The sequence below is a fragment of the Buteo buteo genome, chromosome 10 (assembly GCF_964188355.1).
Source record: "Buteo buteo chromosome 10, bButBut1.hap1.1, whole genome shotgun sequence".
In the NCBI taxonomy this organism is placed as follows: domain Eukaryota; kingdom Metazoa; phylum Chordata; class Aves; order Accipitriformes; family Accipitridae; genus Buteo; species Buteo buteo.
In genome coordinates, this window is record NC_134180.1 from 21,808,520 (window position 1) to 21,835,392 (window position 26,873).

The 26,873-nt window shown below is 38.9% G+C and overlaps 1 protein-coding gene across 1 annotated transcript in view; it reads right to left on the reverse strand.

The window, feature by feature from the left end:
* The window catches only part of RGS13 (regulator of G protein signaling 13), a 37,432-nt gene extending 11,210 nt beyond the window's left edge, over positions 1-26,222 (reverse strand). Inside the window, 6 exon segments of the mRNA XM_075037431.1 lie at positions 11,690-11,878; positions 14,238-14,346; positions 14,348-14,399; positions 16,124-16,185; positions 18,815-18,883; positions 26,173-26,222. Of these exon segments, the coding sequence (XP_074893532.1) occupies positions 11,690-11,878; positions 14,238-14,346; positions 14,348-14,399; positions 16,124-16,185; positions 18,815-18,883; positions 26,173-26,222 (531 nt within the window).
* Positions 26,223-26,873: the final 651 nt, after the last annotated feature.

Consider the following 26,873-nt stretch of genomic DNA (forward strand, 5'->3'; position numbering starts at 1 on the left):
ATTTTTAAATGTGAACTTTAACAAAGAATGAGAGGGGAACACGAAAATTAAGTAGAAAAAAGTACACAAACAAGTAATAGTTCAAGAAACAAATAACTGTTCATCTAAGCTAGCTACATCTTTTTATACTAAAAAGGCTAGGATTTTTGTTAAGGATGTTGGTGAGCTTACTCATTTTGGAGTCCAGCTGTTTTTTTATGTGTGTGAGATTAGCCATATGTTCCCTGGAAACTGTTGTAACAAATGTAGTCCTTTGGGGGCTTTCAAACCGATGCCTCATAGTAGTGTTACTTTTAAAAGCATGAACTAGAAAGGGAGGCAAGCATAAGACCTATGGCTACAGGACAGAAATCATGGGCCATATCCAGTTGCTGACTTTCCCATCTCTCTGGGCAGTTGATCTCTCAGGCTGAACAGCAATGCTAACTGGAAGGGATGGTTCCAACTGAACTTTTAGTATTAGAATGACTGAGTGATATAACGAGTCTTTTTGCATGTTGAAATCAATGCAGCTTTAGAGAGGCTTGAAAGGAGATGTGTAAAAGTGTGTAACTTGCATGTTTCCTGATCTTTTCCCTAAATGCTGTTCTGTTTGTGAAGCTACCTTTGAAATCTCACTTCTTTACTACAGAGAAATTCTTCTTTAGCTATCCCCATGCATGTCCAGGTGTAACTTGTTGTTCATCCCCTTTCCTGATCAATATGGGTTATGACCAGTGCAGGACTGATACAGTAATAATATAGAACATACTTTAAATTGCTCTACTTTATGTGAAAGTTGTTCACCTTGTGTCTTTGCTTTTAAAGCACCAGCTTTGTGTTTGTTTCTCTTGTTCTTTTTTGATGGATGTTGTAGGTATAGACACATCCCCTCTTGAGAAACTGTACTTCTTGTTTCTTCACTTATCTGAGAATCTGTTCTGGGATTAATTCTGCATTGGATAGTGTGTTCGCATCTGTTATTTCATTTGTCATGCTGCAGTAAAGCAGAGTACTCTGTGCTTTTAGCTTCAGTGAGCTTTATCACTCAATTGTCACAGGCTTTAATCATTTGTAAATTCTTTTCAAATCTTTCACTTCACATTAAAAAGAAGGTTAATGGAAAGCAGCTGAATTTAAATGACAAACCTAACAATGCAATTGTTTCCTGATAGAGCTCTTCAGACAAGAAGCAGTAACAATTTTAGTTTCCTGAATGTGTTTGAGGACCGTATTTTCTTTCTCACACAAGACAAGACTCTGCTATGCCTGTCCAGGCAGGTCTGCTTTGCACATCTATCAACAGAGCTGCTTGGCCAAGGAAAAAAGAGAATAGTGGACCTCCAAACAAAAGAAAAATAGCAACAGTGGAAAACTGACCAAAAGCCATTTTAATTCATTGAGAACCAAAGGAATATTGAGTTTTTATACTGGTATTTCCCATGGGATCCAAATTGCCCCCTTTACAACACTGGTCATAAATACTTTTTTCATTGCTTCAGTAACATTATTACACATCTGGGCTAAATATGATCAGACTTAGAACTTGCTGTTCCAGTGTATGCTGGTGCATTTACATGAATAGACTGTGCACAAGTCGAGAGGGAGAGGAAAGCTTCTGATCTCTTCCACATGTGGTAGAATTTAAATTGTTTGTGAGGGTTTTAGAGAGTTTGGTGTTAGACTAAATGGGAAGCCAGAGTCTTTTTATAGTTTTGTTTCTCTTCTTTCTTAGCTCTTGTTATTTCTGGACTTGCAGGAGTCATGTCCTAATTAAAACATTCTGCCTTCTGAAGCCAGTTGGTCACATGTTAATTGTGTTTTTAAACGAAAAAAAATCAAATAAAATGGAATGAGAAAGCTTTAATTTTTAATAATGGAAGCTTTAATTTTCTGATTTATGTTTAGATGTTTGACTGGTGTGGTTAGCTTCTCTAAATGCCTGTGTATACCTTTCATGGTTTAACTCTAGCTGGCAACTAAGCACCACACAGCTGCTTGTTCACTCCCCTCACAGTGGGATGGCGGAGAGAACTGGAAGAGGAAAAGTGAAGAAACTCATGGGTTGAGATAAAGACAGTTTAATAGGTAAAGCAAAAGCAGCGCACACAAGCAAAGCAAAACAGGGAATTCATTCACCGCTTCCCATCGGCAGGCAGGTGTTCAGCCATCTCCAGGAAAGCAGGGCTTCATCACGCATACTTGGGAAGATAAATGCTGTAGCTCAAGTCCCCCCATTCCTTCATCTTCCTCCAGCTTTGATTGCTGAACACAGCACCATATGGTCTGAAATATCCCTTTGGTCAGTTGGGGTCAGCTGTCCCAGCTGTGTCCCCTCCCAGCTTCTTGTGCCCCCCAGCCTCCTCGCTGGTGGAGTGGGGTAAGAAGCAGAAAAGACCTTGACTCTGTGTAAGCACTGCTCAGAATAACTGAAATATCCCTGTATTATCAACACTGTTTTCAGCACAAATCCAAAACATAGCCCCATACTAGCTACCATGAAGAAAATTAATTCTATCCCAGCCAAAACCAGCACAATGCCTAAATGATTAAGACTGATTGTTTTGTGGTTTAAGCTGTACATATTAAAAATACTTTTCTAATATAAAAATACAGAATTATGCACTCTTACTGAAATAGAAGCTGCAATTTAAGATGGCTTGATGTGGTAATGTGGATATTCTGTTTTCAGTTTGAAATTTTAGAAGAATCTGTCTTAATAGATAGCTGAGTTTTATTTATATTGTGTTTTAATTCTTAAACTTCTTCCTCTGGACACTTAATTACCATTAACAGCATGGTAATAGCACCTAAAGTGCTCCTGTAACTGGTAGATTACACTAAGTACAACACTGGTGAGGTTGCCCTTTTTTGCGGGGGCAACATTTATCTGGTCGGTTGTAGCAGGTAAAGAAGGTGCCACAGTCTGTTGTGGTTTTCCATTCCCAGCTGCCTTGTGAGACAAAGCCTATGCTGATGGAGACTGATCAAATTATCCTGCAGCTTACTCCTGGGATATCTCAAGGGACTCTTCTCAAGCTCTTTTTATGGCTGGAAGTGGGTTGTCTAATGGTGTGGGCCCTGGCCAAAGTGGAGGGTGGAGGGGAAGAGGTCAGGTTGGGAGTGAGTTGGCCTTCTTCCAGACTTCTTTCAGCTGTTTATTTGGGGCAATATTTCCCCAGGAAACCTGGTATGCCTCTATGTCTCATTAAGTTTCTTACCTGCTGGTTTTTCAGCTCTCTGTTACTCCTTCATGAGTTTTCTAAAGTGGCATGCACTAATGCCCTGGGGCTTTCGATGAGGACTACCAGTATTAACATAATGTAAATATATGACAGTCTAGTCCTCTCTGTCCAGAAATCCTTCCAAGTTACATCATTGCTAAAGCCTAACTGCCTCAGAGTCACACGGTGTGCTTTTATCAAACCAGTTTCTCAGCAATGGTTATAAACTTGTGCTAGTAGGGTCAGGTAGTTCTTGGCACTGGAACTGATCTTTCTTCTGCTGATGTGAAGTACAGGCAGACTACATTAACACCTTTCTACAAATGCTGTAGATGTATTCCAGCTAGATGACTTCACTTGTAAACCATTAGATGCTGGGTAGAAAGGCTATTTTTATAGCCAAAATGGCTGGCAGACCCAGTGCAGATACAGAAAGTAGAAGAATTCTTTCAAAAGGTGTGGAAAAATAACTGGATTATTTGGACTATTAGCTTCATGTACCACTGCACAGTAATAAGTCCAGTCTAAGTTGCTAGAGGCAAAATGATTAGCACGTTCTATTAAACTTTCACCTGTTAGAACAGGTAATTTGTTTGCTAGATTTCATCTTCACTGTTTGATCTCATTTCTGATCATGCTGGAAAAAGGTCCCTGAAACTTTTTCTAATCCTATACCTTAGCAAATTTATTAGAGAAGCAGAGCTAGACAGAACATAATTATCTTGGCAACTGTTCAGATTTTTACAGCAATTTATATTACTTTTATAACTGATGCTAGAGGTGGATTTCTCCCACTCGTCAATACTTAGCAATGCAAAACTATCTGGTTTTAAATGTCAGTGAACTGTTCATCCAGTGTACTACGATTGCAAAGACAATACAGGCTTATCCTCTGAGCAATTTTATCCTATTTTAGCACTAATCCTGTTGCTAGGAAGTAATTGCCATGCTGATGTAGCAGCAATAAAAGTTTAACTGGAGTTGTCCCACTGTAATTTGTTCTGTGGAACTGTTTCTGTGTTTATATTCTGGAATTGCATTTGATAACGTGGTATTCATCATCTCAGTCTTTTAATTAATCCATGTGAGTAGACTCTGAATCAATCAACAGGCCCACTCAACTTGTGGGCTAGATGGGTGGCATTCCTTCAGAGCAGCAGAGAGCTGCCACAAGCAAACTAAGTTTTACCTTGCTGTGGTTTGAGTGGACCTGTAGGAAACCTGTCTGTGAACCGTATTTCTGGGAAGGCTTTGTTGTGTGCTGACATGTAAGTGGTGCTTTGGGACATGATATCTGGTCTGATTATGATGACAAACTGGTGGTGATGGAGACCATGCTGGAAGGCTCAATATGTATAGAGTGGAGAGAGGTCTTTAAAGTAGCATCAAGGTTACTCCTGAGAGAGTATGAACATGTCCAAAAGGGCTCTAAGTGATAGATGTTAATCTAGAACCAATACAATTTATGGGCTGTAAGTCCTGAGTTATTTAAAACAAATAAACAACAGACCCTTTAAAATATCCTAAAATACGTGAGTGTTAAATATGCTTTAAAAAAAAAAAAATCAATACTGAATGTAAAGAGAAATGGGAGGGAGATAGAAAGGGAAGGAATTTGGAGAGCTACTGAGATAAATATACATAGAAAAATGTGATCTAGAAAAAAAGAGCAGGGTGACCACCAACAGAAACTGCTGCAAAAATACAGCTAAAATGAAAAGTAGTGAGAAAGCAAAGAACATAATGAGGAATAAACAAGTAATTTTTGTATTGGTATCTGAACTGAAATGAGATTACAAAGTTACAAAGTCCTCTTTCATTATTATAAGATTATTTCAGCAGCAGACAAAATTGAGTGAAGGAACAACATGGGCAATGATTCACAGGCTAGCAGTTTTCCTAGATATTTCTTCCTTTTGAATTTTTTAAATTGTGGACTTCTTGAATTATGAGACCAAAACCTAAGTATGTCTTCATTGGTAGAGAGTAATTAATAGAAAATATTGATGGTTCCCACTGTTGAGAAGTGATGTAATCTGCCATAGTACTGAATGACTCATTAATAACTGACTCGATCATGTGTTGTGAATGATAAATCTTTATAACTGCAAATGTCTGAAAACTGCCTTTAGAACTTTGACTGGAAAGTTCTTTCCCTATGTATTTGTGCAAGTAAAGATACAGTCCTGTACTCTTTTGCTCTAAGCAAAGGCAAACTGGATCATGGCATGGTAGGAAGGAAGTAACTCCATGAAACAATTGAGTAGGTAACCATTTCTTCAGGAAAAAACCCTGATATAATCTTATTTACTCACCTGTTGTTACTGAGGTGATTAGTGGAATCATGGTTTGCAGACAAGAAGTGTGGGAGAAAAAAACATTTGCCTTGGCTGGTGCTGTATGTAGCAACAGCCCTAGTGGTGGATGTTCTGGGAAATTTTTGACTTACCAGTCTGAGACTAGTAAGATAGGCAAGCCAGGACACAAAACAGAGGTAACAATTTAAATCTGTCATTAGATGAATTCCATGTTCCTTCAGGACTTGGCAAATACAGTGACAATTTGTCATTTCTGATTATTGGCATTTCTGACGTTTATGAAATGCAGTCTTTCAGCTGTGGTTTCGCATTATACCTTAGGCCTTGTTACCAGCCTAACAGAGCACACTCTTGCCACCATTACAAAGCTTCTGCTCTTTGCAGCTGGACAGGAAGTCAATGCTCATATAAAGTCTTTGCTGTGATTTTTAGGTTTTGGTTCACTGACTTCTTTCCCACTGAGAAGTACAGGCTATGGATCTGTGGGGTTCTGTGAAAATGACTTACAGGCAGATGGAGTTGCGGAAGAGGAAATGCAGCCCTGTCTCCTGCCCTGACCCTGTAAACCCTCAGGTTTTTCCCCTTATCCTCAGATATGTGCACTTGATGCAGAAATCCAGAGAGAGGACATAGCATTGAGGAGCTAGGGTTGTGAAGGAGGTCTGTAGCCCATCAATGGGGGTTTGCCATGGTTAAAAACGCCCACTAGCATAAACATCTCAAGGTGGACCTACCCCATTTCCCGTTTTGTGAGGTGCATGTCCTTGCAGTAAGGAGCTGCTCTTAGTCCCTGGATAGCTGCATTGTACTTTGAGTTGAGCAAAATCTGAGGTACAAGACACAAAGGTTTCTGTATAAGCAAGGTCACCTTGAGATAATTGTCATAGCAATTTTGGAGGGAAAATAAAGTTATAGGTAAAACAGCTTTTCAGTAAATGGTTTAAGATGCCAGGGGTGGGTAAAAAAAAGCTAGCAAATGTGAAACCTTTAACTAATATAGTTAAAAAAGCAGGCTTGATTCAGCTGTGTAAACACAGGCATCTAGTCCTACTGAGATGCTCTAGGATACCCTGTGGTGTCCATTTGCCACTGCAAGCAGGGAATGGCAGTATGTCCACCTACCTGTGTCAGATCTACCAGCCCCAGGGGAAGTCTTAGCCCAAGGGCACTACATACTACAAGGTGTTTATGCAACTGAGTCAAGACAGAATGTGTATGTACTTCATTCTGACCATTTGCAGCATACTTCAAGATGTCTCATTCCATGTCACTGTTTCTATAAGGATATGCAGACACATAAAAATCAACGGAAAGAGACTCCCTGGAATCCATAATATGATGCTATCATGCTCTTACTAATTTGCCTTCCTGTCTAAAGAACCATTGCACAATTTGGCTGCATTGGCTATCTTATTGCTGGTATGATGGGAATCCATAGTTCTTAGAATCTGCGCACCTATGATGTATAATTTCTAAAAGATTGCTTGGCTACGTGATTTGCTTCCCCAATATATAATTTGCTCCTCTTGTATTTTTTATTTTGCTTTCTACATTGTTGCACCTGTTTCTTTTTTCTTTCACTTAAAGTTAGAATTCTTTGTGTATTTTAATCAGACCCTGAATTGGGACTGCTATTTTAAATTTGAATTTTTATAAGTTTTTTATTTTTCTAAAATTTTTTAGAGTTTGAAATTTAAGATTTTTTAAATCAAAGCATCTCAAAGCTCTGGAGTTACTCAGTGCTACTGACAAATTATTAAATGGGTAATTCTACTGAGAGAGTTTACCACCTCTGTGAAGCTTTGTTGTAGGAGACTGTAGGCAAGCCTGTGTTAGGATGCAGACTTTGCCCAGAAAAGGCTATGGTCTGTAGCCATATAATCCAGCTAATTGGCATGTGCAGCAAAATGTTCTTTTTGGAGGACTTCTTCCATTGCGCTCTTTCCTCTGTGTTTAGTGAACCATAGACCAAACATCAGTTTCTGAAGGGACCTGTGATTGCAACAGTACCACATATTTAGCAATACTTGGAAATGCTACAGTCATTTCCCTTTCTTCTGAGGTTGTAGGCTCCTAAACATCCTCATCTGTGCTGTAATTGGTGATGAACATCTCTGCTCATAGTATTTGTTTAAATCAGTTGTCTACAGTACCAAGTTTTGGATATTACTTCATTACTATGCTTGGAGCGAAAGTGCCTATAATTTATTTCTTGGGATTTAAAAGCAGATATATCTAGAGTTAATACGGAAGTGTAAAATAATTGAGAGAACTTGAGAGAATATGTAGTCTACATTTGTTATTTTATACTTATCATCACCTAGACACCAAGAGTGGTTTTAAAACTCATGAAAACAGCTGTATAACAATAGAGTATGAATTTCATCACTTTTATCAAGTGAGTAGACCAACAAAGCTCATATTTACAAAGTAAAAATTATCTAATTGTCAGCTCTTTTTAAAACAACAACAAAAAAATCAAACCAAAAAACTCCCAGACCATCTGTCCAGTATGGGTTCGTTTTTTTAGGGAGCCTCAATAGGTCAACAGTTTCCAAGGTTGGATACAGTTAATTGCTATAGTGTTTTTATTAATCTACATTTTTATCTTGCCAAATTTAATGTGTTTGAAGAATTGCCATTGTTTTGATTTTTTTTTTATTCTTGTTAGATAATTGAGGGAAGAATGAGAGAGAATTCTGCTGATTTAGCTATTTTAAAGTTTTTTATCTTTCTTAACAGTAGCTTTGAATGATTAATGTGAGTAAATGCCTTTTAGTGTTGTCTACCAGTGGAAAGTATACCTGAGCTCGTTCAAGTGCTGTTAATGAAAATGTTAAAAGCAGTGATTTGTTATTGCTGCTACCATTAGTTACTGTTTTATGAATCATGTTATCTGATTAAATATACTGTTATTGTCATGCATCTGGTAACACAAAAGAAAAAGCAAGAGAAAGATCTCTACCAGTTAACAATAAATCTGTTTTGGGAAAAGCACCCTCTCTTCTTCCAACTTAAAAACCAAAACAAAACAGAGCCACCAAAACCCCCAACCTTTTAGTTAGTTCTAGAAGGAAATATAAAGTTAATAATCCTGCCAGCAATAAGGATTGCTTAACTCATGACCTGTTAGCAAAATAAACGCTAAATGTTTCATGCCATAAAAATGTGTTTGTGAGTCCCTCTGAGTTCTCTGAGTATTCTCTGTGGATGATTTTTTTTTTTTCTCTCTGTCCTGGGTTCAGCTGGGATAGAGTTAATTTTTACAGGAACCTGGGAGGTGGGGGGCATAGCCGGGGCAGCTGACCTGAACCAGCCAAGGAGCTATTCCATACCATGTGACATCATGCTCAGTATATATATAGGGAGCGGGCCGGGGGGTGGATCCTTCTTTCGGTGGGGGAAGTGGCGGAGCGTCGGGTCCCGGGTGGTGAGCAGTTGCACTGTGCATCACTCTTTTTGTATACTCGTTCATTAGTACCGTTGTTGTTGTTGTAATTCCTTTGTGTTGTCCCAGTAAACTGCCTTTATCTCAACCCTCGAGGTTCCAGTTTTTTTTTTTTTCTTTTCTCTCCTCCGTCTTCCCTCCATCCCACCGGAGGGGGGCGGGAGGAGTGAGCGAGCGGCCGCGTGGTTCTTTGTTACCGGCTGGGCTAAAACCACGACACTCTCCCTCTGGATAATCTCCTTTCTGCAGGGAGAAAAGGTTCTGTCTGTCAACATACTACCTGACCAGCCTCTTTGTGTAACCCCTTCAGAAGACTGCATGCTAAGCCCATTTGGATAGAGAGAGCTGTTATCCTTGGTCATCACAAGCCTCTTTCACTCAGAGAGCAATATTTAGGTCTTCTGAATTTCTAATCCTAACAGAAATGGGAAGGCTTTTCATAGTGTAGTCCCTTGCTTATTTGTTTTTTTCCTCTGCTTAGGCTGGCTTTTGTCACAGATCTGCTTCCCTGCAGGAATTGCTTTTTAGTAGTTCCTACAGTTTTTCTTTGCTGTGAGGCTGTGGCATCTGCAGGATCCATCAAGCCAAAGTCCAATGCGCTGTACCTACATCCGAAGTTAACAGCAGTGAAAGCTATACTATCCCTAGCTGGATTTCCTATGGAGTCCCTGCTTGCTGAGAGTGGTTTTACAAGCTGAATATTCGCACATTCATATGATAATCCTTTTATATGGGGTCAGTGCAAAAGGAAAGGATTATCTCCTATACTAACAATCTCTTTTCTTACAACACTGAAGTAATCTTAAAGCTTTCTGTACTAGTGTAGATTATGCTCAGACTTGCTTTGTATTCTGCCTTAGACGTGCATAAATTCTAGTTTGAGAATTTCATGAAAATGATGAATAAAAATCTGTGGAACCTTAGGTAATTGATGATAAGTTACAACATCACTTTTACTGTAATTCACGTGTTGGCATTAGAGCACACATACACAGTTACAATTTACCAATATAACTTTGTACAAAGCCAGACATCATATTATGCATTTGGTAGCTGTTGATAAACACACTTATCTGTCATCAATAAATTACTGTCCCTCTTCCCAAATGTAACCTATATTGCACACCACAATAATACCACAGCTCAGAGGCCCTAAGCAATGATTTTTTTTTTTTAGAAGGGATTGAGACTTTGCCTGAAAATATATTCACCTATAATATCTTATTACATTGGCAAGAGGAAGATCTTAAAAGAACAACTATAGTTTCTCCTTACTACAAGATAGATGCCACAGATGTGAAACCCAGTTGTTTGTTCACTGTCTGCACTGACCTGTGTTTTCATGCTTGCCTTGTAAGGAAAAGGCTTATACATTCACATTAAAAAAAATAAGGGAGGTTCTCAGTGAGAACAAAAACTTACTGTGGTTAGGCAAGCAGCACAATGAACTGCTGTGAGGCTCCTTTAGAAAGACTAGGCTTTCCCAACAGAGGTTAGACAATAATTTATTACATTGTCACAAAAATTGCCTTTTAAAACTGGGCATCCAAGTTACAGCTTAAAGTAACCTTAAAAAGCATGAACTGGCAACATGATTGAAGTAACCTCAGTCAAATAAATGTATCCAACTGAATACTTCATTTCTCCTGTGAAATCATCCCATAGGATCAGTGTATTACCATTGGGGTTTATGGGGCTGCTGTCAGAATGACTTGTTCTTTGTATTTCTTAGAATAGTACAGCTTGAGAGGATGCTAGAAAGGTCCCTGATTTCCTATGGCTTTTAGTGTCAATGCTGAAGTCCATTAAAAGAATTAAGAGATTCCGGTTTTAATGAGACTTGAGAAGTCAGACTGGTTTTTGAATGTAAATCAGAGTGCTTTGATACTTAATCAATTAATCAGAAAGTTGTCTTTTACAGTTTATGCATGACAGGAAGAGACCTGTTTGTGTTACAGTACGATGTTCAAATGTCAGGTCTGCTTGTATCTAATGATTAGGGCATCTGAAGGGAAAGCAATATATTTATGTGTCTATACCCAGAAAAATAGAAAAAATTCTGATGAGTTTTATCACTGGAGAGAAGTTCAGGAAACACTGGTAGTATTATAGTATACTGTAGACCAAGTACCTTTATAGCACATATTGTACATCGTAATTCAGCATAAAATCAACTCTATACAATATGAATACTGCTCTTAATAGCTTAAGATTAAGCAAATAGCTGTACCTTACAATTTATCTTCTTTTACTTTGAAAGAATATAAGAATGAAACAACAACAAAAGAGTAAATGCAACAATACAGATATATTTTCTTCTGTATTATGTGTAGCCAAATAAACATTTATTTCCTAGCAGCAAAACTGGTTTTTTATTTCAGATCTCTCAAAACAAGAATACTGAAAATATGTTGTTAGAGTTGTCAAATATCAATAAAAGACTAGAACCTTAGGCTATCATTTTTGGCTGAAACTTTTTTATACATAGTTTCTGCTAGTTTTTAGGGTTTTATTGAGGGGACAGGAAAACAAAACCAGAACTCTTCCTTGGGAAAAGAAAGGGGAGGGGGAATATAGTACCTCATCAATTCTAACATCAACAGAACAGTTGAGCAGATTATTACTAATATTTGTCTACTGCCTGATTTCTCCTGTCTACTTTAAACACTTGCATGACAGAAGAAACCTTTCTAAATTTTCAACCTTTCTCTTTAATTTACCATTGAATTATTGCCATTAGTTTGAAGGCTGTGTTTGAGTTTTTGATAGAACTTTGATTCAGAAAATCATGGATAAAAATCTCTTTCCATGTGCATGTAAATTATTTTCTGTGCTTCATCAAAACAGGACTGTGTTGGCTCTTGAATATTCTTTATAATTGCTTTCCTTGCAGGACTGTCAATGTTAAGCTGAAAGAGAAAACAACATTAGTAAAGTATTACTGAATATATGCAAAGGGTGGGTAAGGAAGATTAATTTAGGGGACCTGTACTGAATGCCTTTAATTTATATTTTTTAATATACCCTCTAATCTAAAATCAGCACCTAAACAAAAACATCAATTCTAGCAGAGTGGATTTCTCCTTATAATGCCAGAAACCCCCATCATATTAGTTGACCAATTTGCTCCTCTTTTGGTGTTTGATTTAGTAAGAGGTATGTTAGTGGCTGGATGGGGATCTTGCTCCCTTGGGGACAAGAAGCCTCGAAGACTGGGAGCTGTCTGCATTTCCCAGTCTACCCCACATCCTTAATGGAAAAGCCAGTTTAATACTGAATATTGTGATCCTTGGAGGTCAAAAGCAGTGGTAAAGTCACTATTGCTGGGCCCATATGCAGAACATGGGCCCAAGGCTTCCAGCATTACAGAGGTTAAGTGATATATGTTTGATTTGCTTGCTATTTTTAGAAAGAATAAGACCATGTGTATGATTTAGGCAGAGGAAGAAGTTCTGTGGACATGGTTTGCATGGAGTGGCTGCAGTGGAAGGAGTAGATGAAAGGTGCTGACGTCCACCCCTGCTACTTTTGCTAAGAATTGTTCCTAGAGCTAGGATTAGATCCCTGAAGAGGAAGACTGACTTTTGATTTCTAACGAGTCCAAGTGGCTGGAGATGCACAGTACTTGTGAAAAACAATTGCTAAAATTATTATGACTTCTGAGATAAGATAAAACTGAGCCCATATATCAATCCTGTTTAGGAAAAGTTTTGATTCCTAGAGCTCTTCTGCTGCAATCCAGGTTTTGTAGCAGATAAGTTGAAGCTCTGTGGGTGTGTAAGATTAGAAAGGTCTAGTGATAGGAAAATATGCCACATGAAATGGGAACTTTTGATAATCTGTTAGCTCATGATGAATTACATCATTGCTTTTTTTCACCTTGATTTTGTTAGTGTTGAGAGGAGAGCTCTAAAATGTGAAGTTAGTGCTGATGTCTTTCATGGATTAGGATCTTGCTCTTCCAGAGGAGTCATTGGAGTTGCACCTTTTAAAATGCTGCTGAAATTTGAATATAAACCATATTTAAAATCCTCTTGAGCATCTACCTTTTTAGGGTGGTACCTAGTTCTTGTGTTAATAGTGAATATCAAGAAAATGTGAAATCAGTGTGTGCTGAAGACCTAGAAACCAGAGCGCCAAGAGCAAGATTCAAATAAATACTATTTTAGAAAAAGAAAAAAAATTACACAGCTTATTTTTAACTTTCCTGATTTATGCCCTTACTTTTGATTAATGAATTTGTGGTTGGCAATACTGACATTTCTCTTTTGGAAATGCAAATGTCTTGCTGCGTTTCCTATAGCTGCACATGCTAAAAATAAAATTAATCAGAAAAAGACAGAAAAATGCATTGTCTTGCCAATTGTGTTTAAAACCAACAGAGGGAAGTTTCAGATTTCCTGAAGTTTTAGATTAGGGGGAGTGGTTTAGTCATTTAAAGCAGCAAATGCTCTTGGCTAACACTTGGGAATCCAGCTGAGTTGGTTTTGGCTTGCCTTTCAGTGTCAACTGGGAGGCTGCATTTTGAGAGTATAATAGTTTTATTGTTATCCGTAAACCAGAAAATAATCTAGCCTGATTTTTCAGTTATGTCAGTCTGCCAGAGGCAGTGGCAGTAAAAGCCAGTATTAGCTTATTTTTGCAAGGAGAGTAATAAGCAGGAATAGTTAAAGGTCATAAAGCACAACTGGCTGAGCCGGAATGACTTTTTTTTTTTGTATAGCCACTTGTTAGAAAAAAATTCTGAAACACTTTACATACAAATCTGTTCTGTTTTCCCTAAATCTTGTGCTGCTGGAAGCAGGAAATAATTAATCTGTCTTGGAAAATTTATTTTAGCCCATTATAGAAAGGGGACAGCACTGGGTAGAGTTTTTGTGTCGTTCATTTATATTTGCTGTTGCAGAGACCAGAGTAATACATACATGTAGCAGTGGCATAATCCAAAAATCTATTGAAGTGATACCAATGGCCCCTGGATCAGACACTAAAAAGATCAGAACAGATCAAAAAACTTGGTTCTTAATCTAGTTGTGCCTTTTGCTTATATCCTTGGTGGATGTAGTTCAAAGATCTGCCTATAAACAAGATGTGAAGGCAAGTATTAAAATTCTGGGTGCAAAAGAGTTTGGGGAGGATGAATAGCAACAGTTTTCACTCACTTTAATACAAGAGGTGCTAGGCATTTGTTGTTGCTTTTTGTAAGCTACATTACACATCAGGCATTTCTATTAGAGGAAATAAAGAGCTCATGTTATTGTATGTCACCTCGTTGGGAGCCTGGGGTTGAATGTAACTTGTAAAAAGTTTCCTGGCCACAGAAATCCTTTTCTTCTGTGATGTGATCTTATAAGCTTCACAAGCAAGCCAGAATTCTGTTTTCATAGCTGTGCTCTGTCTTCAAGTAGGCCTTGTAGATCATAGGCCCACCTGTAATATTTCAGAAGCCCAATTTATGTACCGTGTATTTATGCATTACATTTAGAGTCCTTTGAAAGCAATAGGGATGTTTACAAGGCAATATAATTCTTGATTGTACACCTATAAATATTCTTACTAGATTATGTCAAAGTGCAGAATTAAACACGCTAACTCACCCTGCAGCCCTACACGTCAACATTGCATTTTCCTGCACATGCAGGGCTTCCTTTGACCTCAGTGGCATTTCACTATGCAAGGACAGAGCTCTGAAAACTTTGTTCTTCCTGGTCTCTGTGAACACTATCAAACATATCCAAAGACTGACAAGTATTTTTAAATTCCATTTCTAGTTTTGTACAGAAGATATCTAAATATTTTCAAATAATCATAGTCCAACTGGAAAAAATAAGACCACCTTTTCTTGGTGTAAGAATTTGGCAAAAAAGCAATTAGCAAAAAAAGGAAGTAACTTTTTTCTTGCTGCTGTAATCAAGAGAAGTAAAGCAGTTAAGAGTACTCTCTTCAGCAAATAAGTGGTTCTGCACCTGAGGATGTCTTTGAAACACCTGTCAATGGAGTTTGACAGCAGTAATTGGTGGGATCTTGGCAAAGATTAAATTCCTGAGGCTGTCTTTTGTCAGGTCATGTCATACTTTGTACAGAATTAGGTGACAGAGTTGCTAAAATGCCTCTAGCCAGGAGAACATTTATGAGGTTTCACTCAGTGCTAGCACTTGAGCAGGAATGGTGCTTGCAGTTAGTTGTAAGATGTACTTTCAGAGTAAAACCTAAGATAGGCAAATACTTTGCCTACCTCTCATAAAGAGCTGCAGATCCATTGGCTTTAGAGTTTCTGGCTTTTCACGTGAGTACACCTTTGCATTTTCTGATGTCATTAAGCAGTAATGGTGATAGCATGCATGCCTACGGCTTGTGCTATAATTTTGTCTCTTTTTAATTTTTTCTGTTGTGCACTTTCTCCCTGTGCTTTCCCTGCAACCTGTAACATACTGGGTGGTTTGCTGATAAAGATTTCAGTGACAAATCTTTTTCTTTATAGTTGTTACAAATTCTGCCTGATAATTTTCTTGGTTTTTGCAGTTTGTCTGCAGTTGAAAAATGACAGTCCTTAGGAATAACTGTTAGAGGTTTGTGCTGTGATGTAACTCTGTACATTACTTTCTCATCAATATTTTTAAAAAAGTATTTCAGCAATGATGTTCCAGACTGCCAGCCGTATGAGAAATGTGGGAGAGCTCTGAGCTGTGAATGAGGCAGGGCGTGCTGGAGTGGGAAAGTTCGGATTTGCTAGTGCAGCTACAGTTCTTCCATACCTGCAATGAGGGTCTGTGTTACTTTTCATGGCACTACACTATATAGATGTACCATTAGGTATGGTGTCTTTGCCATACACAGGATTTCCCAAGTCAACTTTTTTCACTTTCTTGTAGTATATATTGCTATACAGTGCTCTAAGTGGGGATATGGCAGATAAACCTACCCTTATCACGAGTCCTTAAGAATGACATGTGCTTGCAGAAATGGCAAGTTTGAGAAAGCATTTACAGCATGCTACATTTATTTTCAGCGTGATGCATGCTAAGCATGTAACGCAAAGTTGGTTTTCATTGGTTGCTTGTAAGACAGCATACATTATACTGCATGACATTGATTTTGCTTCATGGGAACTTTTTTCAGTAATCTGTCTGGGATACAAACATACAATTACTTACATTTACTCGTTACCAGCTTTTCAAAAGACTGGGACCATTGTAGCACTTCCTCCAAAGACAATCTTTAGAAAAAAGGAGGAGATTATTGTAGGATTAGCTGTAGTTCAAAGCATAAAAAATTAAATGAAATTACATTATTGAAAATCTGTCCCCTAATCTAAATAAAATCTGTATGAAACTTATATTTTAAAAGGTTTTTCTGTGTATCCTAGATCTTGTGCTTACTATACTGAAGCAAATATTTTTCTTGCTCTAACAAATACAGTTCCATTGCAAGATGCTCCCATGTAATTCCTCTAGAAAAGGCGTTCACTTATTTAAGTTGTGCTTAGAAGAAGCAGAAGGGAAGTACTAGCTTTCTAGATAGCAACTCTTTGGGACAGGAATCATTATATAGGTTATGAAATGTTGATGTTTGTATTTAGTAACAAAGTATTAAATGCTCAAGATCTTATAATATTTGAAGGCCTTTAACATCTATGTTGACTTATCAACTGAGAGCTGAATATAAGCTCTGAACATAAGGTAAATAATGAAAGGTTAATACAATCTTAACTGTAAGGGACTTTGATGTCTCTCCAGTTGTTTACAATGCAGTATGACACATTATTACTAATCTAGACAGTTGTTGGAGGTGACTAAAATCAGATCTTTCTTTCATGTTTGCTATTCTTAAGCAATAATTTCTTAAGCTTGTAGGAGTCTCCTGCCTGATTCTGGGAAAGAGTATGGAAGTGGTGAGGTGAGAGACTAAACAATTTAAGGAAAAACAAACGTTTGAGGGTCAATAGCTCCAGTTAAGTGCATGTAGCTCCATTTACACCAACTGATTTTTAAGCATTGCAGTTACAGCACATCACAGGTAACTTTGAAAACATGCTTATGCTTATATTACTAGAAGAAAACACAAAGGATGTATTCCAGTGGGTGCTTTGTATTATGCATGAGCCAAACCTGGGAGGGGATCCTTCCTCATTGAGTATTTTGTTTTCATATGAGCTACAATTTTGACAACAGCTACTCAGTATCATAGAATGCTTTTTTAATTTAAATTAAAAGTAAAATTGGCTTTGGTATGAGTGCTGCATGATGCTTCATAAATTTCTGCTACACAACAGCCATTAGTAGCTTTGTAGCTTTTTTAATTGGTGATCATCCATTTATTTTTAACTTGATATAATTCTCTCTTTCTCTGAAAGAGTACATGCTGTGACTCGCTGATTCTTTCATCAAGCTTTCCTGATCAGTCTGACCTGATCAGAGAAATATATAGTAAAAGAAATTTTACCACTATCAAATTGTGGTGTTGATAACTCTCTAGTAACTCTTGCCAGTAAAAGATATTTTTTTTTTCCTTCTCATGAGCTACTGGCCTCCTCTCTGTGTAAACTCATGAAGTATGTGGATATGGGGAGTGAAAATCTCTAGTCCTTTGAATGTTTTTTTCCTTAAGAGCTGCTTCTGAGTCGTATTCATTGTTACTGATGCAGATAATTTTTCACCTCTGTCAGCAATAGCAGTTGTATATAGAACGTATAGTTGTATATAGTCTGTCTCACTAAGCATCATCAGTAGGGTCATTTTATTTCCATTTCTGATTATTTGTCTTTAGCATAATCTGTGAAGCAGAAAGAACGCTGCCTGATGGGGCAGCTGACACAGAGGAAAACCTTTTTACCTTTTAACTTTCCTTTTAAAATCAGGAAAATACGAAAGGCACTAAGGGAAATATGAATATGAGTTTTTAGGATCTGTATTGATGCCACTTTCATAGCTGCTGTGCTGGTAGGACACTTCTTGCTGCACTGATTTGCAACATGATTAATTTGCTGAAGAACATATACTACACTGAAAAAAAATTTGAATATTCTCCAAAAATAACGAGGGCTTTATAGCTGGGACTCCAAAGTTTAAATTGGAAAATACCGTTGTAGTGTCTTGTGGGAGCTATTGTTCACTTATTGCACCATCTTCAGTGTGAGGGGCTCCCCTTGGCCACTGCTGTGTGTGAGGGAAGTCCTAGTCCAGGAGGCACTTTTGGAAATGTTGTCTGGATTTCTGCCACGTAACCTCACCCAAATGGCAGTTTCAGGAGTCATCAGACACACCTCAGTATTGCTGTGGAGGACATGTTTTTCTCTAATCAATAAATCAATACCATATATGATCTGATACCAGTTGGCAGGCATGTTGGGTGGAAGCATTTCACCACCTCAATGTCACATGCTGACCAAAGTTCTAGCTATGGTTGACCTCCATTGAGGTTGGTGGCAGCTGAGGACTTGCAGGACTTGGCCATGTCTCTTATCCACCACATGTGTATTCAACCTTTGCCAGCAGTCTGAATTCTGTTAAAGGATTGACCCAAAATATTGGGCTTACAAATTTTTCACAGGCCCAAATCTGGACTTACCCCAGGGATTAGTTTAGGCCTATGCCTATTTAATATAAAAGTAGTTACCACTGGGATATACCCTCCTTCCTCTAGAGAAGTGCCAGTTTACACTTCACGTACTGTAAAGGAATTGGCTATATAAAGGTGGTCAGCTGGGGCAGTTGTGAAGATTTTGCACTCTTTTGCATGATCTTAAACTTGCAAAGAAAACTTCCACTGTGAATTTTGAGATTTTTGTGTCCCCTACTCAGACAGCTGCATGTACTGCAGAACATAAGAATCTTACTGTTACTTACTTAGAACTGATCCCATTTTCTTCTGCTCTGAATATCTTGCAAAGCCAACAAGTATTTGAACTCATTCTCCTAAACATGGAAAATATGTGAGTTTTAAACTTGTGCTTAGTTTTGGCTATCTCTAATTCCACTTATAATTCAGTCTCCATATAACAGTGCAACTAGTCCTAACAATATTCTTATTTTATGCATCTAATCTTTGAGTCATGGCTGAAGCATTAGACCAACATATATTTTTTGTAACATGCAAGAACTTAAAAAAAAATAAAAATTAAAAAAATCAAGCAGTCCAGTGGATATATCTTAGGGAAAAATAGAAGTGTTAATAATTCTCCCTCTTTGAATCTCCAATTGTGAAAAGAGATTATAAGTTTCAGCCTGACCCAAAGCAGAAGGAAACCAGGAATCTTTTCCCTGAAAGTTCAGGGTGACCCAGATCAGGGAAATGTAAACTGGACAATGCTGAGTAACTTAAGTGTCTGAGATTAACATTGACATTTGTCCAGCAAACATCTCAATCAGTAAAAATTTGTATTAAACTTGCTTTTGTATAGAGAAGATATCTATAAGAAAGGGTACAATTTTTTATTAGGAATGAGACAGTCAAGAATAAGTTTGTCTAAAAAAACAAACAAACAAAATAATCCTGTGACCTGGAGTATGTTTATTTTTTCCCCTTTGGCTTTCAAGAGATTCTAAATTCCTTGCAAAGTTTACATAGGACAGTGAGTAAGTTTGTATGGACCTGCCTGAAATCAAAACAACAGTCTTATACATTATTTATTTAAACTCACAATTTCTTTCAAGTTTGGATTTGGCTGGTACATACTATTCCTACAACCAATTTTTTCCTTCAAACTGAAACACACAGTAAAACACAGAACAAGGCTGTGTCTCCCAGCATTCTGAACCTGTGAAATGATTGTATTTACCTTTAGTCTTATTTTCCTTGTTTCCCTGACATCTATATCCAAATTTGCGTTATACCAGCGTCTTACCTGGAAGATTTCCTACAGGATATTGAAGCTTCATAACTCTGCCCAACTGCTATACTGCAACTCCTGCTGCTCACCCTCCCTGCAGCCCTGTAGGACTGCCAGTGGCCATTGCCTGTTTCCTACTTTTGTGGAATTCTCTGAACTACACTCTCTGCTTGAGTTCTGTCAACTGTATGACTTCCTCTACACTTGCCTATTTATTTCACAAGTATTTACTCATCTCACCAGCTGCCTAAAAGCAATCTTTTAAAACTACACTACATTCCCTTTTTAAGATAAAGTAATGCATTTAAATTCTGGCATACGGTTATCACTTATCACCTGATTTTAGACTATTTTACCCAATGTCCTCTATTTTGGGTGTTTTCATGTTGCAATCATCAGTCTTCTATTCACTGAAATATAAATAAAATACAGACTTTGTGGCTTTTTTGAAACCTGAAGAAGCTTATGTAGGTTGCCTACTATACAGAAATGCTCAAGGCATATTAGATGAAGCAATATTAAGTAATCTAAATCAGCTACTTCCATCTAAATTTAAAGTGTCAATCAGTAACTTTTTTCTTCAGGTGGTTGCTGCATGAAGTCACATTTGTATAAGGAAATGTTATTGTTCTGAGGAACCATTTTGAGTTAGAGACTTTAAGCAAATATTGTTCTCCAGGGATTTTTCAGTACACACATTTGCCAAACACACATCCAGGGTTTTGTGGTTCTCTCTTCTTTTTATGTTAGAAATATTTCCTAATAGACCAAGGAACAGATCATGCTGATTTTATCTTTTTCAGTGCTTCTTTGGAATGTCTTCTTTCCACTGAAGCATAGTTTATGCTTCATTAGTCTAATGTTGCTTGTTTCTGCTGGCAATAGTCTTAGTCCTAAAATAAGACAGGAATATCACAAAATAACAACATGCCCTTGAGCAATTTGTGTCAGTTTTGACTTGGCTAATCTTCACAAGTGCAGCCTGTGACTTTACCTATATTAGTGTCCTATCTTCTATGGGAAATGGTAGCCCATCTACATCTTAACTACTTAATACAGCTTTGCAGTGTTCAGCTAACTAGATTTGGAACATGGGAGCTATTTTCACCTGATACATATAAATAACATGTAGTATCCTTTTTGTTTGCTCATTATAAGACTTTATTGCAACAAGGCTACAAGTTCCTTAACGTGTAGGATATGTGCTTCCTGCAGGTCTTGTAATCAAAAAGAAAGTCACATGGTTACAACACTTTCAGAGAAGGAATTTCCTGTCTGATAATAAATGAATCTAAGTCCTGAAGTTATTCACGTCTGTAAAAGATATAAGCAGTACTGATCTGGAAATGACTAACTGCTACTATATCTTATATTGGAAAAATATCAGGAAAACTGCTTTGGTGGATCAAAGAACAAGATCTCTCTATTTTTCAAACTACAACATACCTTTTTATTTTTTCAGCACCTTTATGCTGTGCCAGTGAATCTGTGAACTACCTAATGTCACAGTTTTTAGTACCCAGAGTAGGTTTCAGCAGAGCCTTCAGAGAGAAACCGCCATATAAAAGTTCTAATTGTCTTCTGTGATGTCACTCAGCTTAGTTTGTACTAAGAGGATTACACAAAATATTCATATATAAATAGGGATAAAGTTGTTTATACATCAGAAACATTCTAAAATGAATGCCTTTGCTATGCTGAGATAACTTACATGCCAAGAGAAAAAGAGGTGTTTCCCTGCCTATGCTATACTTTTCTCTTAATATTTTGAAGTACAAAACTTCATACTTAGAGAAACTCTTCTTGGATTGTTTCTCTTGGTTAAAGAGTTTTGTTTAGTAGTTACAGTTGTAGGGATAATTTTCCAAATTCCTTGACCTATTTTTTTTCTTCATTATTTTCTTTTAGTGTAGAAGATCTTACTGCCCTTTGGCTGTGTCTATGCTGATCATATTAGTGCCTAACTCCTTTCTTATATATACCATAGGCAAACAGTGGCTGTGTTTTCTATCAGAAAAAAGTTCAGTTGGACTCTGATGTACCACTGATAGAGGCTGTTTGCTCCAAAATTATCTTGACATCTCTACTGATCAGCTGTAATGAAATGAAGCTGTGTTTTACTTCATTGAAATCTTGCATGTATTGTCCAAGTTTTGTGACTAATATTTTCCATCCTTTTATCAAAGTTATTTTTATGAAATCTAAAGTCCATGCTGAAATGAGATGAAAGGCAAAAAGTACCCTTGCACTAAAACCAAGTTTCATCCTCTTACAGGTAGCATTATGAAGTACTTTAGATTGCCATGGGAGAGCCTTTATTTTCTGCTGTGACCCATTAGTGTGAGGCTTTTTTGTGCTTCTAACTGGTCAACTTGGTGTTGCACACCATCTGAGTGATGTTAGAGCAGAACTTTCTTTAAACTTGTATGAGGTCCTCTGTCATTTTTCTCATACCTGTTGCAAAGGTTATGGCCTCATTTTAAATTGAGACTCAAGTTATCTACATTTCACTTATTCTTCTCTAGCCAAGTGTTTCAAAGCAGCTGTGCAGTGCGATAGCACTGAAGTTGCTCTGTTCATGCCAGTAGTAGACTAGTTTTTACTGATACTGGGGCTTTGGGAGTAAGAACTAGCTCAACTAGTTGTTGTAAATCAGTCACAGGGTGGGGGGAGAATCTTTCTAGAAGTCTTTCTGTCCTTTTTGGGGGTAGTTGTGAGTTGTGATCTCTGGGGATTTGCCAGTGTCTACAAGGTACATACTAATTGTGTCAGGAGGGAAAGGTTGGTCTTCTCCCTGCTCTATCTGACAGCCCAGCTGTGTGCAGTGCGCGATGATTCTTTCGATCTTCTCTCTCTGTTTTGACTCATCTTTCTTTTTCTCTTACAATGCCTCCTAGGCAAAGCATGAACTGTGTAGTATTTGAACTTAAATTGAAGTTTGAGCCTACAATAATATAGTACACTCATTTATTTTATTGCAGCTCACCCTACTGGTATACAGGCCTAGTGTAGAAGGATGTACGTACATTTTCCAACAGTAATGATTCTGCTAGGGAGGAAATGTGTGTGGTATGCACACCTACAGCAGAACCTGGTGTATGAGCAGGACAGCATAAGAGCCAGCATAAGGAACTCACCATGGCCTGTGCTTATGGAAAGGGAGGGACAAATATCACAATGTGATCTATTTTCTGTGGATTTTTATTTCATTAAATCTTATTTTATATTCTTCATACCTTCACACAGGTTTTTGGAGTATTTTGTTCCATTTCTATAATAGGAATAGGCAGAGGCAAATACCTATATAATGTAACTAGAGTTGATTATTCAAATAATCACAATAGTGAGATGATCCAACTTTCCCACATATCTCCTCAAAAATAACACTTCTAACACTTGCACATACAGGCAGTTATATGCTAAAAGCATCTGAGGGAAATAACTTTGGCCTGAACTTGAGAAGCTAAAAATGGCTTTAAAGGATCTTACTTGTAGAACTACTTAAATTAAAAAAAAAAAAAAAGGCACCATATGAATAAATGTGACTCTGGAAAAGTTACATAATGAAAATTCCAATTATGCTGATAGTCTCTGCTAATGATTTGAACCAGTATTTAACTATTTGATTTACATATATGTGAATACATATGTACATATGCAAGTTCTTTTGCAAAAACTTAAATATATCTTATTTTTGCAGTAAATTTTATTGGCATTAAAGGATAGCTTATCTAAAATCTTAGTATTAAAATGAATGATAATGAACTATTTAGGGCTTTTTTCTGTCATCAACTGATATTCATTATCAGGACACTGTTAATTATATGACACACCATCTCTTTGTAAATTTAAATTGTGCAGTGACTGAGTATCAGTGACTTTGTGTTCAAATATTTTCTTTTACATATTACAGACATTAAAAAATACTGTAATATTGCTTAGAATTGAAATAAACTTGTTTTGGTTTGTTTTTTTTTTCATAAGGTTGTTTTTACTCTTAAGCTGAAGAAAACACTTCTCCAAACCTCATCTTGACTTGTACAGTGGGAGGATATTTAGGTGCAGGATTTGTTGCTAATTTCATGTCTGCAGTTTTGTTGTATCCTTGACCGTGCTCTAAAGCACCATATGAAATTTAATGGGTATCTGCAGGTACTTAGGATTGCCTAATTGCCTTAGCATTGGGTGGTTGACTTGCTGGCAAATCTGTCCTTGGATCAGTGCAGAGGAACTGTAAAACCAGAGAATGTGGCTGGCTGGGAAGCCCTCAAAGACTTGAGGGATGCCGAAAGGCTATGGATATATTCCTGCCTGCCATCACCATGCCTGCCAGCCACTGCAAGGACTCTTATCTTCTTACTCTCAACAGGACTGCTAGCATTCAAGCTTGTTGCTAATTCATTAAACTTGTTGCAAATACGATTTTACAACTTGCTTCTCAGACTCAGCTGCTTTCCACTACCATTCTTTCATAGCTTGATACCCAGCTACCCAGCTATACCTTTCTACTTCCCTTTCCAGAATATTTAGAGCACATAGGGGTGGAAGGTTGAGTCACTAACAAGGTATGCTGCTTCACTGAAAAATTGTGATTGAACCTAAATCATACCCTTCCTCTTATTACATAGATATTCCACTAGATGTCATCTGGTATCACCCTGAAGGAGAAGGTATAACGTGTGTGCATTAGTTCTGTGTGCAACTGTGGTCTCATGAGGGTGGATGTGGGTGTAGGCTCTGGGGAAACACTGCAGTTTCATTGTAATGAGTGGTCTCATCTATCCTGAAAGAGACTCCTTGCCCAGATGGGTGAGACACTGAGATGAGCAGGTAACTGAGGCATACATTGAACAGGCTGGTTAACATGGCTTCTGATATGGCCTTGTTCCTTTGTATTCCTGATGTTGCCATGTGTTTGAAAAGAGGATGTCCCGGCCCTAGCTATGCCAAAGAGACAAAAGTTGTCACACTGTTCTGGGGCCTGGCCTGTGCCTACTGAGTACTATTCATGACTATTCAGCACCCTCAAGGAGAAGAGAGGGTCTCTGGATCTGAAGACATACAAACAGACACTGTGGCTAAACCAGAGACCCAACCCCCAGCTATATCAGTTACCCCTATAACTGGGTCCGGTTGAGCCTGAAGGAAAGGTATCCCTTCAAAGAAGACCATGTAATTGACCAGGTCAAGTGGACCTCTGCTGAGGGACATATCCAGTATCTGAGGGAATTAGCTGTGAAGACAAATGCCACAGCCTGGAACATACCTGTCCCACTGCCTTAATCCTTCTTGCCCCACCTTTTATTGCTAAGCATGACATCATAAGGTATGAAACATCCCTTTGGTCCGCTAGGGTTAGCTGTCCTGGCTATGTCCCCTCACAGCTTCTTGCTCACCCCCAGCCTACTTGCTGGTGGGAAAGAGTGAGGAACAGAGAAGCCCTTGACACTGTGCAAGCACTGTTCAGCAATAGCTGAAACATGAGTGGTTTATCAGGACTGGTTTGGTCATAAAACCAAAACACAGCACCCTGTGGCCTGCTATGAAGAAAACTAACTGCATGCCAGCCAAAACCAGTGCAGTGAAGCATGTGCTGCTCCTACCATGAGAGTGACATAAAGCAGGGAGTGTTTGGTAACATGGGAGGGGCTGTTTTGTCCCACAGGCCTTCAATCCCATCTCTTGAAAACAGCCCAACAGCAGCCAAACCCAAAACCCCACCCGCCCAGATGGGGTCCCTGTAGCAGAGACTTGTTGGTGCAGGGGGCAGATGCAATTTTTGGAAAAGGACTGGGGAGAAAGGGGGGGTGACTGTTTCTCAGGACAAGAGGGAAAATCTCTCACCTCTCACCCCAGCTGTGCCATCTCCCTGCTGGTGTCATAATGGACCTTCAAATGACATGGGCTGGTGTCACAGAGGGGTGCACTGCATCACAGGGAGGTGTCCTGGGCACCACAGCAGTACTGGTACTTCTCAGTGAGGCCTACGTGCTGCTGGACACTTCTCAGGGACTCCCCACTTCAGCCCTTTGGAGCTGCTCCGCAGCTGAGAGCGGGGTCAGGAGGCAGCAGGGATGTGGTGGGGGACACTTACTGACAGATAGGAGAATGTCAGAGAGGAGTTTTGGGTGAGGAGCTGCAAAGAGTGTCCCTTTTCCTGAGCTGAGGGCAAGCAGCAAAGCACAATGGAGGGCTGCTGCACCATGGCCATCAGCTTGGAGCCGAGCTGCTTATTCCCCACACTCCTGCAGCTCTCCACCAAGGGTGAGGGTTTGGGGAGCTCCTTCCCCAGGGGTTGCAGCAGAGCTGTCAGCTGTCAAAAGCTGGGCTGTGGGGGTGGCTGGACAGGGCTGGGGGCTGTCGTGAGAGCCCTACCTGAGGATTCCACTGGGCTCGGAGGACAATGTGGCTGCCAGGACTGCCATGTCCTGGTACTGGGGCTGCCCTGAGTATTGAGGCTCCTGTGGGCGTGGCTCAGTCCCCTCAAAAGTGGAACCATTCAGAGTCAACTTTCTCTGGGAGCTCTACAGCCATGGCAGTGTTTTTCTGGGCTCTTTGTATACACCAGCATCTGTCATTGCCGGGGCAAGGAGCTTGCCGAGAGTCTGTGAGCTATCCAGCCTGGAGTCTGAGACTGCATTCCCTTGCTTTCTGGAGATCGTGGCTGTCTGGGGAGCCATGTCTGATAACATCGTAGGACAGCTGAAGCTGGACAAGGTGGGTTGACATCCTGGTCCTCCTTGCCCCACAGGGCTTCAGACTTCCTGAGAGCCTGGGCCCTAAGGAGAAATCCCTCCCTGAGCATCGTGGCAGCACAGCGAGACGACCTCATGTGCCATGATCGGCTTCCTGGCCAACCAGGAGAGAGACCAAGTCCAGATCCAGTCTGAGAAAGTATTCAGCACCCCACAGGGCTTCACTCTTCCCTGTGGTCAGAGTGGAGAGACCAAGCAGAGAGACAGGGGATGATGCTGGATAATCCCTGGGAAAAAGCCCCAGCAGTATTTCATGTGCTGGAAATGCCTGGGATCTTTTCTAGCCAAGAGATGTTAGCAAATAATTTTAGAAGGGGGAAA